The following is a 15644-nucleotide window of genomic DNA, read 5'->3' as shown; positions in this document are numbered from 1 at the left end:
AACACAGGAAAATCATGTTTTTGACTGCACTAGGCCTTTAAAGACATCCTCTGGAATTTTTTAAACCTCCCGCTTTGGGCTGGATGTGTCAGTGTGCACTTCATACATGCATAATCTATGAGCAGAATTACCGCCTTACCTTAATTAGCCATGAAATCCATAGTTTGAAAGTTACTATTTTACTGGAAACTGTGCTGCGCCATTATTCCGACATTTTCCCCTACATGGCCCAGCCACCTATCAATTCTGGTTCTAGCTAAGGAGCTTCAGCCCCTCGCCATTTGAGTGAAAGACAGCAAGATGCACACACAGCAGAGCAAGAGAGAGCAATGACGTGGTACACATATCTGCACATACAGTATTTGACATAGTACGCAATTTCTGGGGACCACTTTTGGCTCGTGAGGGCTACTTTCAAAACTACTGGCTAAAAAGTATACAAAAGTATCGAAGAATCTCTTTAAATGGCATTAAAAGAAGACAAAAAGTATCCAAACGCATTTGGTGTGTCATCATAGTGGTCTCTGACTTGTGTTCAGAATTGCTCAAGTGATAAACTTAAAACTTTAAATGCTGAATTGAATGTCATTGAGAAAACAGAAAGCTGTTATGTATTTCTCGCAAACATCCGCAAACGACACCATTCTGTATAAATCTGGCTCTTCTTTGGACACTGTACTAACAAACCTCCAAACGAGCTTCAACGCCATACAACACTCCTTCCATGGCCTCCAACTGCTTTTAAATGCTAGTAAAACTAAGTGAATGCTCTTCAACCAATTGCTGCACGCGCCCTCCCGCCTGACTAGCATCACTACTCTGGACGGTTCTGACCTAGAATATGTGGACAACTACAAATACCTAGGTGTCTGGTAAGACTGTAAAGTCTCCTTCCAGACTCACGTTAAGCACCTCCAATCCAAAATTAAATCTAGAATCAGCTTCCTATTTCGCAACAAAGCCTCCTTCAATCATGCTGCCAAACATACCCACGTAAAACTGACTATCTTACCGATCCTTGACTTCGGCGATGTCATTTACAAAATAGCCTCCAACACTCTACTCAGCAAACTGGATGTAGTCTATCACAGTGCCATCCGTTTTGTCACCAAAGCCCCATATACTACCCGCCACTGCGACCTGTATGCTCTCGTTGGCTGGCCCTCACTAAATATTCATCGCCAAACCAACTGTCTCCAGGTCATCTATAAGTCTTTGCTAGGTAAAGCCCCGCCTTATCTCAGCTCACTGGTCACCATAGCAGCACCCACCCATAGCACGCGCTCCAGCAGGTATATTTCACTGGTCACCCCCAAAGCCAACACTTCCTTTGGCCGCCTTTCCTTCCAGTTCTCTGCTGCCAATGACTGGAACGAATTGCAAAAATCACTGAAGCTGGAGTCTTATATCTCCCTCTTTAACTTTAAGCAGCTTACCGATCACTGTACCTGTACACAGCCAATCTGTAAATAGCACACCCAACTACCTCGTCCCAATATTATTACTTACCCTCTTGCACACCAGTATCTCTACTTGCACATCATCATCTGCACATCTACCATTCCTGTGTTAATTATTTCTTCACTATGGCCTATTTATTGCCTACCTCCCTACATTTGCACACACTGTACATAGATTTTTTTCTATTGTGTTATTGACTGTATATTTGTTTATGTGTAACTCTGTGTTGTTGTTTTTGTTGCACTGCTTTGCTTTATCTTGGCCAGGTCGCAGTTGTAAATGAGAATATGTTCTCAACTGGCCTACCTGGTTAAATAAAGGTGGAAAAAATATATAATAAAATACTTTCTGAATTTAAAGTAATCTTTCTCAAAAGTATGTGTAATCTGATTACAATATTTTTGCTGGTAATGTAACTTATTCAAGTTGTTTTATTTATCAGATTACAGTTACTCTCCAACCCTGCTCACAAGGACACATTGAATTGTACACACATGCACAGACAGACTCCGAAGTAATTTTATACTCATACATATAGCAGACACTCACAAGTACATTGAAATGCACACACACAGGTAATACTTTACTTGATTATAGATTGGCATTCATAAAACCTTTATGAAACTATTCATGACATCAATTTTCTAAATAAAATCAGAACGTAACACAGAATAGAACCGATAACATAATATATTGAACGGTTACCGTAATAACTTTTCTACTTATGTCATCCGGTGGTTATTATGTTATCAGGAGACTAGCAAATGTTTATGAATAACTTCAACCAATCATGTATTAACTTACCAATATCAATATTTTTATTTATTATTTCCCTTATTTTTTTGGACATGGAATAGTCCCAAAATTGCAAAGCACATCAGGCAGGCTCAAGCAAACGCTCAAATTATTGGAAAGATTTCAAATACTATTTTAACCCAGATCTGGATGACGCAGACCTAAACCTAGTGAGTAACACCACCCAGCTCAATCCCACAAGATATTTCTACTATAAAATAACTTGATAATAATAGTAATACTGTAATGAAAACAGAACTTTTGTTTTGAAGATTACATGTGATTGATGTTGTATTAAATAGAGCCCGCACACACATCAGCTCCACGAGGTACCTTTATTCACAAACAAACAACGCTTTGATCCTGAAAGGATCTTCATCAGGTATTAATGTGGTATGAAGGTTATTATGAATGATACTGCAATATTCATGAAGGGGTTATGAATGATTTTATGAAGGCAGGAGCCTTTACGTCTAGAGAGGGAGAGTAACAGTTCCTTAGTGTTTTGGCTGTATAATACATTCAATGGCTACATTAAGGATCTGGCAGTCTCTCCCTCTCCCAGATCATAAACTAAGACCCACTGGCTGGCTGAAAAGACAAATTCAGACACGAATAAACAGATAAAACTATTAAAATACAGTCTCCGAATTGACCTTTAAAATATTATTTAGCAATTATTATGCATTAATTCAGTGTTTCATTGTAATACATGACTTGTATTTGATAATTAGCATACTATTTCATATGATATACAGGCAAACTGTAAATGGCAGCAGTAAGTGAAATCTGTCAGTGTGTGTGTCGTTCTCCATTTTCTCAGCAGCAGCTGAGAAAACATTCACACCAGCAGAACCAGAACTTTTAGAAATTAAGTCGGTTAATTAGCAGCGTATACCTCAATAGCCTATTTATGAGTTCTAACTTTTTTGGCACCATCTTTCAGTTTTTTACAATCCAAGATCTGGGCTGACTGATGACAGAGTCAGAGTGGGTCTCTATGCTGATACATGTTTGACATTTTTGAGAGACCTCAGCTCAGCCATTAAGAAAACCGGACCATCTTGATCAGGTAAGTGCAAAAATTGTCCATTTGCCAGAATTACCAGATGGCCAAGCCACCCCTGCATAAAGGTGTTACGCCTCAATCACACCGACCATTGCATTTTGGTACACCAGAAGTACATTAAATATCCAATGGAACACTGCATTGCCTTTCAGAGTTGCGTTGCAGTGTGGTCAAACTGTATGCGTAGACAGAAATGGTAGTCGGTGAATGTTGAACTTTTGTTGCACACATATCCAGATGATGCTGCGGTGTGAAGGCTGTAGGTGTGATCAGGGCATTAAGAATGCATTTTGTATACCCCCTTTGGTGTTGCCAAAACACACATACAGGAGACAGGCACGTGACAAAATTTCACATACTCAAGCAACATTTTAATTTCAAAACAAAAGTATATTGTATAATGGTAACATGTTTGTGTTGTCACCGTATCCAACCCTATGACACACCAAACACAGAACAGGGCCAGCCTTGTCCTTGCAGCAGATTAAGGGCAAAGTGCCTTTATTCATGGCCACCAAGGCAGTAGGGGACAGAACCGGAAAAGTGATGTAGGTGTAATTAAACTTGTCTGAGACCTAAATATTTGTGTAAGCTCCCTGAGCTAATGCCTACACTTAAGTTTAGCAGGGTAACGCAGTCTTGTGGCCTACAGGAGACCTAGGTTAGACACTCGTGCTATCCCATTGGTGCTGTGACATGGATAGGTATCTATGAGGTGAAATAGGTGGTGGAGTGTAACGAAGGTGGTTCTGTAAACCATGCTTTTGTGTTTATAAACCTTTTTTGACACTTAGAGGTTAAAGTGGCAAGCCTGTAACTGGGAGGTTGCTGGTTTGAATCCCAGGGCTAACAGGAGAAATCTGGCACTTATGAGCCAGAGTTTTTGTTGTTATCGACTAGGTTCCAATGTGTCACTTGTTACTTTGCTGAACTATGGTGCTGCATGTAGCCTAGAGGTTAGAGGGTCGGGCCAACAACCGGAGGGTTGCTGGTTTGAATCCTTGTACTAAATGGAAAAATCTGGTGGATGTGAACCGGCAAATGGAGAGCTGTTGGTATTTTATCCTAGATGCCATCTCCTGCTGTTATGCCATTGAGCAGGGCACAACCACAAAACAATTCCAAGGTGTAATCTGTTTTTATCTCGGGGGAGCTAACGCAAGTCTTCTGGTCTCACACAAGGTAAAATCAACATGCCAGTGTGGTTCACCAAATGACCAAACAGCCTCTGTGACACTTCTAGACCCATCTGAGGACATACTAGATTTAACCCAGGTCTCTCTAAAAACAGTCTACCACAAGGTCCCAAGCAAGGTTACTCATCATGATACACATCCTGTTGTGTGTATGGTGTCAGGAGTTAGGTACTGTGATAGCAAAAATACAAGTTCCAGCTCAACAATGGCTAAGGCCAGCATTCAGCCGCATTGTAGCGCATTTGACATTAAAGGATTGAGCAAATATCTGCAGCGTTTACTTTGAATGTTATCTTTGCAACAAGGGTAACATTGCCTTTAAAATGGTGCATAGACGAAAAGGGGTGATCGGATTGAATCCTGGCCTATTTCGGCAAAGTTCCATTCCACTGATGTCATGAATGGCTGAGCTACAGCTGTGTTTGAGACAAGAGTCCGGATGGTTAGAGCAACAACCATCGTCTTGCTCTATGACTCTCACAACCTACATAAGAGTCGTTAGAAGCAGTGGTGGAAAAATAACCCAATTGTCATACTTGAGTAAAAGTAAAAATACCTTAATAGAAAATGACTTAAGTAAAAGTCACCCAGTAAAATACTAGTTGAGTAAAAGTATTTGGTTTTAAATATACTTAAGTATCAATAATTTCAAATTCATTACATAAAGCAAACCAGATGGCATCATTTTATTTTATAGATAGCGAGGGGCATGCTCCAACACTCAGACATCATTTACAAACGAAGCATGCGTTTAGTGAGAATGACAGATCAGGGTCAGTAGGGATGTTCTTTTGATAAGTGTGTGAATTAGGCAATTTCTGTCCTGCTAAGCATTCAAAATGTAACGAGTACATTTGGGTGTCAGGGAAAATGTATGAAGTAAAAAGTACATCATTTTCTTTAGGAATGTAGTAAAGCAAAAGTTGTCCAAAATATAAATAGTAAAGTACAGATACCCCTAAAAACTATTTAAGTAGTGCTTAAGTATTTTACACCACTGGTTAGAAGGTAAGGGATCATTCTACATAGAAGATCATAGGAAACCCCGGACACAATGTCTATAATACTGTAATAAGCTCAGATAGTTGATGTCGCAAACTCCAGAGTTGACACCACGACTAATCAAACAATCTCAGTACTTACAGCATTCATATCAATTAAATGTATCAGGTTGATACTTTAATTGACATTTGTCAATAAACTCATGAAAGCAACTGTTGATGTCAAATTTTGTTGTGTCCTACTTGTAACCTTGGTGGTCCCCCCCAAAATAATAATTGTAAAACACTTCATTGTGAGGGTAAATAGAGTGCATTCGGAAAGTATTCAGATCCCTTTACTTTTTCTGTTACAGACTAAAATGGATTTAAGAAAAATTATCCTCCGCAACACACAATACCCAATAATGACAAAGCGAAAAACAGGTTGAGAAATGTTTTGCAAATGTACAAAATATTTTTAAAAAGTATTTACATAAGTATTCAGACCCTTTGCTATGAAACTTGAAATTGGTGCATCCTGTTTCCATTGGTCATCCTTGAGATGTTTATACAACTTGATTGGAGTCCACCTGTGGTAAATTCAATTGATTGGACATGATTTGGAAAGACACATACCGATCTATATAAGGTCACAGTTGACAGTGCATGTCAGAGCAAAAACCATGCCTTGAGGTCGAAGGAATTTTCCGTAGAGCCCCAAGACATGATTGTGTCATGGCACAGATCTGGGAAAGGTTACCAAAAAATGTCTGCAACATTGAAGGTCCCCAAGAACACAGTGGCCTCCATCATTTTTAAATGGAAGAAGTTTGGAACTACCAAGACTCTTCCTAGAGCTGGCCGCCCAGCCAAATTAAGCAATCGGGGGACCAAGGCCTTGGTCAGAGAGGTGACCCCGACAGAGCTCCAGAGTTCCTCTGTGGAGACGGGAGAACCTTCCAGAAGGACAACCATCTCTGCAGCACTCCACCAATCAGGCCTTTATGGTAGAGTGGCCCGACGGAAGCCACTCAGTTAAAGACATGACAGCCTGCTTGGAGTCTGCCAATAGGCACCTAAAGACTCTCAGACCATGAGAAACAAGATTCTCTGGACTGATGAAACCAAGATTGAACTCTTTGGCCTAAATGTCAAGCATCACATCTGGAGGAAACTGGCACCATCCCTAGGGTGAAGCATGGTGGTGACAGCATCATACTATAGAGAGTTTTTACAGCGTCAGGGAGACTAGTCAGGATTGAGGCAACGATGAATGAAGCAAAGTACAGAGAGATCCTTGATGAAAACCTGCTCCAGAGTTTTCAGGCCATCAGACTGGGGCGAATATTCACCAGGACAATGACCCTAGGCACACAGCAAAGACCAAGCAGGAGTGACTTCGGGACAAGTCTCTGAATGTCCTTGAGTGGCCCAGCCAGAGCCTGGACTTGAACATCTCTGGAAAGACCTAAAAGTAGCTGTGCAGCAACGCTCCCCATCGAACCTGACAGAGCATCTGCAGAGAAGAATGAGAGAAACTCCCCAAATGCAGGTGTGCCAAGCTTGTAGAGTCATACGCAAGAAGACTCAAGGCTGTAATTGCTGCCAAAGGTGCTTCAACAAAGTACTGAGTAAAGGGTCAGAATACTTATGTAAATGTGATATTTCTGTATTTTTTTTGTATTATAAATTAGCAAACATTTTGAAAAACCTGTTTTTGGTTTGACATGCTGATTTTTGCTGTTGTCTCAGGATTGATAGGGCTAACCAGTGTTACACACCTTCAAATGGGGGGGGGGGGGGGGGTTATATAAATAAAACAGTAAATATGTATGAAAATAACCTAAAATAAAAGGTGACAGTCTGTACTGTCGTCTCATATGAAACATTTGATCTCAAATCCAAATGCTGGAGTACAGATCCCAATTAAACGTTTTAGCTTCACTGTCCAAATAAATACGTAAGGGAATGTACATCTATAAATACATACCTCCATAGAATGACACATTAGAACTTCAATATGATCCAATTAATTTCTAAATAGATTCTAATATAATAGGATCTCTGTGCACGTCTCTGTCTGGGAAAGTGAAGGGTGAAGTGAGCACTCATACAGTCCCCCTCGTGGATTTAAAAGGAACGACTGGTGTAATAAATATGGTGAAAACACCTTCCAGACTCATTAACAAAAATCAAATGGTTTTAAATGCATGAGGGGGAGAGCACACTTCTGAAGAAGTGTAGAGAATCAGAAGGTGATAGATGTTCTACACCACACACTTGTCATTCTGTTACCACCAAGTGAAGATGAGTTTGTACAGGAAGCCATCATTGGTCTTGAACAGAAAGCCTCTGTCTGAGCTGTGAGGCTCGTATCTCACTTTGTATCCCCTGGCCTCTACATCCATCTTGATGCAGTCCAACAGGTCAATGGCAGTCGGAGGGGCCTGTAGCGCACACAAACACACACAATGAGAGAAACATAAACCGCACAACTCAAGGTTACTTGCGTAACCCATGTTCTCTGCCTAACCCTGGTTCTCTGAGAATATGAGTGTGAATGATGTCTCACTATGGGATTCACTGGATAGGCGGATCGCTACGGGAGAACCAATCACACGTCGCACCAATATTCTCAGAGAACCCGGGGTTACGCAATTAACCTTGAGTTAGCTTTCAAATACTTGATTCAATGTTTCACTATGGGATATGATCTCTGGCAACCAGAGCTTCCCTGGCTGTTGAGAGGCTCTAAGATGAGGGATAAGGCTTGTTCCATCACTCTGCTTACCAGAGAAAAAAAAAACAAGATATCACCCTTGCAATAAAGCAGTGTCTGATCTGTCATGGCTCTACTCCGAGGAGGAAGGTTAAAAACAGCAAAAGTATCCTCAGCCGCTCGCTCCAGTAAAAGGAGGCAAAGCAGGCAGTGGTCCAACTGCGTGAACCAAGCGCAGGGTAAAAAAAAAAAAGGGATGAGGAGAAAGCCTGAGCGTTGTGGACTTGGGAGTACCAGATAGCCGTCTGGGGCTCTGTCGCCTGATAAGGGTGCTGTTCCCCCCTTTCTCTTTTCTTAAAAAAATAAAAAGTATAAGTAATTCAATACTGTAGACTGTCCTCTAGCTCAATAGACAGGGTTCTCCATCAATTGAGCCGAGCTGCCATTGGCTTGACAAAAAATCCCAAAAAGGGAGTTTCGTAGTAAGTCAAGAAAGCCTGATCCCCTGGGAACCCAAACATATGAAACTCCAGTAATGAACTGTGCTAGAGCGACAGGAATCCACCAAAAGAATGGGAAAGTGTTGTCAGGTTTCATTCCCTTCCTCGCTCACCTAAAGTGGTGGCACCCCCTGGTGGCGTTCCGAGGAGGTGCACTCATGAATGTTCGCTTGCGCACAAGAGACAGTTGAGGCAAAATGCTGCAGGGCATGGGAAGACGACCATGATAAATGCCAACTGGCAATCTGTCATCATGCTCCATTTGTCTGATGAGACCAGAGGGAGAGCGGACAACCTGGCAGGAAACCTGAAAAGGCGCAAAGGGGAGAGTATAGGGGAGGAGGGCGCTTGGGAGTAAAGTGCAGATCCTCCATTTTCCCATCGGAGCAAGACCACGAAAGTGTGCTGCTGCAAAGGAAACACACTACCGGTCAAAATATTTAGAACACCTACTCATTCCAGGGTTTCTTTATTTTTACTATTTTTCTACATTGCAGAATAATAATCCAAATTGGAGATTTCTGGTCCCAACCGCCGTGTCTTTGTGAGACGCGGAGTGGGTGAACGGATGATCTCCGCATTTGTATTTCCCACCGTAAAGCATGGTGGAGGTGGTGTTATGGTATGGGGGTGCAGTCCAGGTGACACGGTCTGTGATTTATTTAGAATTCAAAGCACACTTAAACAGCAGGCTACCACAGCAATCTCTACAGCGATACGCCATCCCATCTGGTTTGGGCATTGTGGGACTATCATTTGTTTTTCAAAGGGAAATGACCCAACACACCTCCAGACTGTGTAGGGGCTATTTTACCTAGATTTAGAGTGATGGAGTGCTGCATCAGATGACCTAGCCTCCACAATCCCCCGAGCTCAACCAAATTGAGATGTTGTGGGATGAGTCAGACCGCAGAGTGAAGGAAAAGCAGCCAACAAGTGCTCAGCATATGTGGGAACTCCTTCAAGACTGTTAGAAAAGCATTCCAGGTGACTACCTCATGAATCTGGTTGAGAAAATGCCAAGAGCATGCAAAGCTGTCATCAAGGCAAAGGGTGGCTAACATTTTTAACATGTTATTGCGGGTGTATCGATATGAAGCTCCAGACTAACAGTCCTTGTGCTAACATTTCTTCCAGAGGCAGTTTGGAACTTGGTAGTGAGTGTTGCAACTGAGGACAGACTATTTTTACGTGCTACAGCACTCGGCGGTTCCGTTCTGTGAGCTTGTGTGTCCTACCACTTCATGGCTGAGCGGTTGTTGCACTTAGAAGTTTCCACTTCACAACTTACAGTTGACCAGGGCAGCTCTAGCAGGGCAGACATTTTACAAACTAATGATGCCACGTTGAAAGTCACTGAGCTCTTCAGTAAGGCCATTCTACAGCCAATGTTTGTCTATGGAGATTGCATGGCTGTCACGTTCCTGACCTATTTATGTTAGTTGTTTTGTGTGTTAGTTGGTCAGGACGTGAGGTTGGGTGGGCATTCTATGTTTTCTGTTTCTGTGTTGGTTTTTGGGTTACCTGGTATGGCTCTTAATTAGAGGCAGGTGTTTGGCGTTCCTCTAATTAAGAGTCATATTTAGGTAGGCGTTGTCACAGTGTTCGTGGTGGGTGATTGTCTCCTGTGTCTGTATGTATGTTCGTACCACATAGGACTGTAGCGTTTGTTTGTTTCGTTTCGATGTCGTCTGTTCCCTGTACGTAAGTTTATGTTTAGTTATGTAAGTTTATGTTCAGGTTTCGTCAACGTCGTTTTGTTATTTTGTAGTTTGGAAAGTGTTTTTCGTTTCGTGTTGCCATCTTATTCTTAATAAAGATGGCTTATTTCCCACAAGCTGCGTTTTGGTCTTCAGATCCCTCTCTCCTCACCTCATCCGAGGATGAGGAGAGCGTCAGCCGTTACAATGGCTGTGTGCCTAATTTTATACACCTGTCAGCAATGGGTGTGGCTGAAATAGCCGAGTTCACTAATTTGAAGGGGTTTCCACATACGTCTGTATATATAGCGTAGTTCACTAAGGCGTTTTACCATGCCATTTTTGTTGTTGTTGTTCTAGTCTATTTAACTGAGTGTGTCTGCCATAGCCAGTTGCTATTGCATTGGTGTCTATGATCTACTTAGTTCATTGAACAAGATTTTTTTTTTTTTTTTTTTTTTTTTTTTTTTTTTTTTTTAATTGTGGGGTCTCTCACTTCCTCTTCAGTCTCTGGACCTGTATCTCAGCCCCTTTTATGTGTCCCAACATTTCTTTATACAAAAAAGTGCCTTTTTTGCTAGATGCATTAATTAATTAAGGCTACATGAGTGTAGACCCAATGACAATCTGAATCCATAACCTCGCCACAAATGGGGTCGGGGTTGTGTGGAGCTGAAGCTCATCCTCGTCCGGTGGATTTGCAGTGAAGGGGGGTGACAGAGGCACAATTGAGCCTCCTCCTCAAACACGCCCTAGTCAGCGTTTTGCAGTGCTCACAGTACTTGGGGTCGTCGAGTGCTGCCTGAGCATGTTCCCTTCCAAGCAGTTGAAGCACAAAAAAAGTGATAATCCTTTCTCGCAATTATGGAACCGTAAGCGCAAGAACGTGGTGGTTCCAGTGATTAGCTTGTTAGAATCCTTGCGGCGAATGGCTAGTTAGCACAGTATGAACGCTATAGCCACGAGGCTAGTAAGGCATTAGCTAGCTAGCAGCTACCTTGCGTGGCTAAGGTGCGCTTTAGCTAGCACAGTGCTAGCCAAAGGGAACCACATGGGCGCGGTTTTTGACTTCAGGCTGATAAGTCTCCCACGACCGTAGAGCCACAAGGCTAAAGCGTCTGTATAAGCTAATTAGCACAAACAAGTGAACGTAGGTTAAAATAAACGAGAAGGGAGCTAGTAACACTGCCGCTGTGCACGTTGAATGCTAGTGTGGTTAGCTTGCTTTCCAGCGAGCTAACCAAGTTAGCTTATGTATTGCAGCGTGGGCTAACCAGGTCTCGGTAGCTAGCCGTGTAACACGTTGTGTGACTGGTTCTTCTATAGTGATCCTCCTATCCAGCAAATCCCATCGTGAGACATCAAAACGACTATTTGAAAGAGAAACCCCAGCACCATTTAAAGAGGAACTGTCACGAAAAAAACTACTTTCCAGTTTAAAGTGCCTTTGTGGCATCAGTAGTAGTCATACACATAAACTAAGTACAGGTACACACACCGAAACACAAGTACAGTTACACACCTTCCACGGTCCGAACCGCACCACTTCCTGTTCCTCCAGGTTGTTGACGGCATGGTCATAGCGACCCAGGTCCTCCTCGGTCCTCAGAACACAAACGATGACAGCAGAGTGACGGGCAGCGATGGCTTCTGCTCGGGCCACTCTCACCAACACCTGGTAGTCATATAACAGTGACCATAAATAATATCTCATATTTATTTATATCAGTTATTTGACAGGGACGATGTAAAGGCAGTTTTTGTATTTTTGTTAAGGAGTGGGTCAGTCCCGCTCCATTCACATTTGTTGTGTTTACTGGACAGGATAGATAGAGTAGATGGGCGCAGAGAGTGCTAGAGCATTGGGTCGGATTCGAACTCATGCTCGCCGCAGTAGTTCAATACATGTAATCCAGAGACAGCGGATTAGGCTGCTGGATCACCCCAGGCGTTAGGTATTGTCATTATATCAGGGCCATTGTACCTCCAGGTTCTCCAGATAGTTGGGGACCCTGGAGATGAACTGCTGCCTCCCCACTGTTTCTCCGAACAGCTGGGCTGAGTCCTGCAGCTGCTTCACTAGGGTTCTGACGTCATAGTGGAGCGCCTCCTGGTAAACCTGTTACACACAACCACACGTAGGACTCTCATATTATGAAGTTTCGTAACTACTGGGGGCAAAAGATCTCAGGGATGATGACAATGCATGATGGGCTACCTCATTGGTTCAGGGTTCCAACATATGGGCTAGTGTGTGTGTTTGTCACAAACCTCCAGAACACTCTCTGTGGGCAGGCGCTGGGTGCGTAGGAACTGAAGAATGGCTCCGAAGTGCGTCCCGTCGCGGTCGATGAAGTAGCGTCCCTTGGCGTCGGTGGGCAGTTTTGGTTGCTGACCACTACTGAACATGAAGGCCAGCTGGGAGTCAGGGTGTTTACGCAGCGTAGACAGAGATGTGGTGAACACATGACCACCCACATTCAGCTGCACTACAGAACAACTCTGGGGACAGGGAGACTGCTAAGGTTAGGTACAGGGACCGTTAGGGTTAGAAACTGTCAGGGAACGGGCTAGGAACGGAGTATGGTCAAGGTCCACTTCACCTATTCTGTGTGCTATCACTACACATCAATGAAGCACAAATAAACATTCAATTCATTCTTTCAAATAAACCATTTAAAAAAATATTTTTAATTATGTAATGAAAGAGGTAGGGACACCGCCTACATAACAATGTGGCAATCAGTCAGCAGTTCCATTTCTAAGCTAATTGTCTCAAGAAGTGGACTGACTCAGTGTGCGATAAGGAATCGTCCTGCTACACCGTAGATAAATACTGTAGTCTCAAGGATGTGCCTACCTGCCTGGTCAGCAGAGCAGCAACACCCTCCACACTTGTCAGTATGAGAGCCAAGAACTTTTAGTTCTTAGAGTCGGAGTGCTACTCTAGGAACAGGTCCCACGTATAATCATATTAATTATGATATAAAATGAAAAACTTGTTCCTGGAGCAGCACTCCTACTTTGAAACGCTTCGTGAATACTGGCCCAGATTTGCGTGAGATCGTAACAGTGTAGAATACACATGTCACCATAAGGCTAACTATTTTAGAACAAACTCGTAAATCGGTGACAAAACAGACTATTCTAGAGAGAACATTTTGGCTACTTTATAGCGTCTCAGGCTGAAGGTAATTGAAAAGCTGAAGAAGTTAACAAATAAGCAACTTCCTCCAAACATTCCAGTTACTTGTACTGAATAACTAGTTCACAATGAACACTTTTTCCTTACCTGTAGCCCTGGAGAAGAATGTTTGCCCGGCGATCTGGAGTCTGGAAGACTCATTTTCTTTCCCGACTGTTGTGGGAAATGTTTTGGATGTCAACACGTCTCCCTAGAACAAGCTCAAGGAACAGCAAGTGAGGGAGTTCGATTAAGATGGCCCGGTTCACCATGTAGGAGGAGTTTGTAGCGGGTGAAAAGTGATTGCATTTTGTAACGAGGCTGCCTCCGGGGCATGAGCCGGGTTCCCCGGCGTAATGATATTTATTTAACTTAGCAAGTCAGTTAAGAACAAATTCTTATTTACAATGACGGCCTACCAAAAGGCAAAAAGCCCCCTGCGGGACGGGGGCAGGGATTAAATATACATTTTGGACAAAACACACATCAGAGAGAGAGAGAGAGACAACACAACATAAAGGTAGATCTAAAACAACATAGCACGGCAGCAACACATGACAACATGGTAGCGACACAAAACATGGTACAAACATTATTGGGCACAGACAACAGCACAAGGGGCATGATGTCAAGCACGTGTGTTAATGATGTAGGATCGGGTGGTATGATTACTGTTCAATTTGAGAAGCGCGCTCATTCCTCTGCCTGTTTATGTCTCGGGCCATAGCCCGGTAATCGAACAACCTCAGTTGCACCGAGATGTTTCTGTGGGCGTGGTCAAATACGGAGTTTCAAGCGTCACTATTTCTATGGTCTCTGCATCTCCAGGCAAGACTTCGGGCGGGTGTGCGTGACGGTTTGTACTGAATTACATGTTTTCCCCCAACGGTGCGCAGTTCTTCAGGGAAAGTACACTGAACACAAATATAAACGCAACATGTTAAGCGTTGATCCCATTTTTCATAGCAAATTTTATTGGTTACATACACATTTTTAACATGTTATTGCGGGTGTATCGATATGTTTGTGTTCCTAGCTCCAACAGTGCTGTAGTATCGAACAATTCACAACAATACACACATCTCAAAGTAAAATAAAGAATTAAGAAATATACAGATATCAAGACAATCAATGTCGGCGTGGTATTGACTAGGGTACAGTATAAACATGAAATGAGTAAAACAGTATGTAAAAATGTAAGTGACCAGTGATCCCATGACTATGTACATAGGGTTGAATAACCAGGTGGTAGCCAGCTAATGACAGTGACTAAGTTCAGGGCAGGGTACTGGGTGGAGGCCGGCTATAACAGTCTGGTCTCCTTGATTGAAAAACAGCTTCTCAGTCCCAGCTTTGATGCACCCGATAATGGCTCGGCTGGTTGATTTTTGGCCTTCCTGTAACATCAGGTCCTGTAGGGCAGGCAATGTGCCACCGGTGATGCATTGGGCAGACCACACCACGCTCTGAAAAGCACTGCAGTTGCCAGTACCAGGTGGTGATACAGCATGACAGGATGCTCTCAATAGTGCATCTGCAAAAGTTTGAGGGTCTTAGGGGCCAAGCCACATTTCTTCAGCCTCCTGAGGTTGAAAAGGCACCATTGTGCCTTCTTCACCACACGGTCTGTGTGGGTGGACCATTTCAAATTGTCAGTGGTGTAACGCTATTGCAAACCAAAATCATGATCCCATACATTTCACACACAAAGATTACCTCTCAAATTTGTTGATAGTCATTAGTGAGCATTTCTCCTTTGCCAAGTTAATCCACCTACCTGACAGGTGTAGCATATCAATCTAAATTAAACAGCATGAACCTTGTGCTGGTAACAATAAAAGGCCACAAAAATGTGCAGTTGTCACCACACAATGCCACAGATGTTGCATGCAATTGGCATGCTGACTGCAGGACCATCCACAAGAACTGTTGCCAGAGAATTGAATGTTAGTTTCTTTCCCATAAACATTGGAGGTGGCTTTAGAGAATTTGGCAGTACATCCAACTGGCCTCACAACAGCAGACCATGTATTTGGCATC

General features: G+C 42.8%; 1 protein-coding gene across 1 annotated transcript; it reads right to left on the bottom strand.

The window, feature by feature from the left end:
- Positions 1-2577: 2577 nt before the first annotated feature.
- On the bottom strand, positions 2578-13837 carry kctd14 (potassium channel tetramerization domain containing 14). The gene is made up of 5 exons (XM_055895938.1): positions 13713-13837; positions 12692-12922; positions 12405-12539; positions 11943-12095; positions 2578-7948 (listed from the first exon to the last, which is right to left on the bottom strand). Exons 1-5 carry the CDS (start codon positions 13764-13766, stop codon positions 7793-7795), a joined length of 729 nt encoding a protein of 242 aa, XP_055751913.1. The 5' UTR covers positions 13767-13837; the 3' UTR covers positions 2578-7792.
- Positions 13838-15644: the final 1807 nt, after the last annotated feature.

This window comes from Salvelinus fontinalis, chromosome 33 (genome assembly GCF_029448725.1).
Source record: "Salvelinus fontinalis isolate EN_2023a chromosome 33, ASM2944872v1, whole genome shotgun sequence".
Lineage (NCBI taxonomy): Eukaryota > Metazoa > Chordata > Actinopteri > Salmoniformes > Salmonidae > Salvelinus > Salvelinus fontinalis.
Note: the sequence above shows the minus strand (reverse complement) of the source record. Positions and strands in the feature narration are given on the sequence as shown.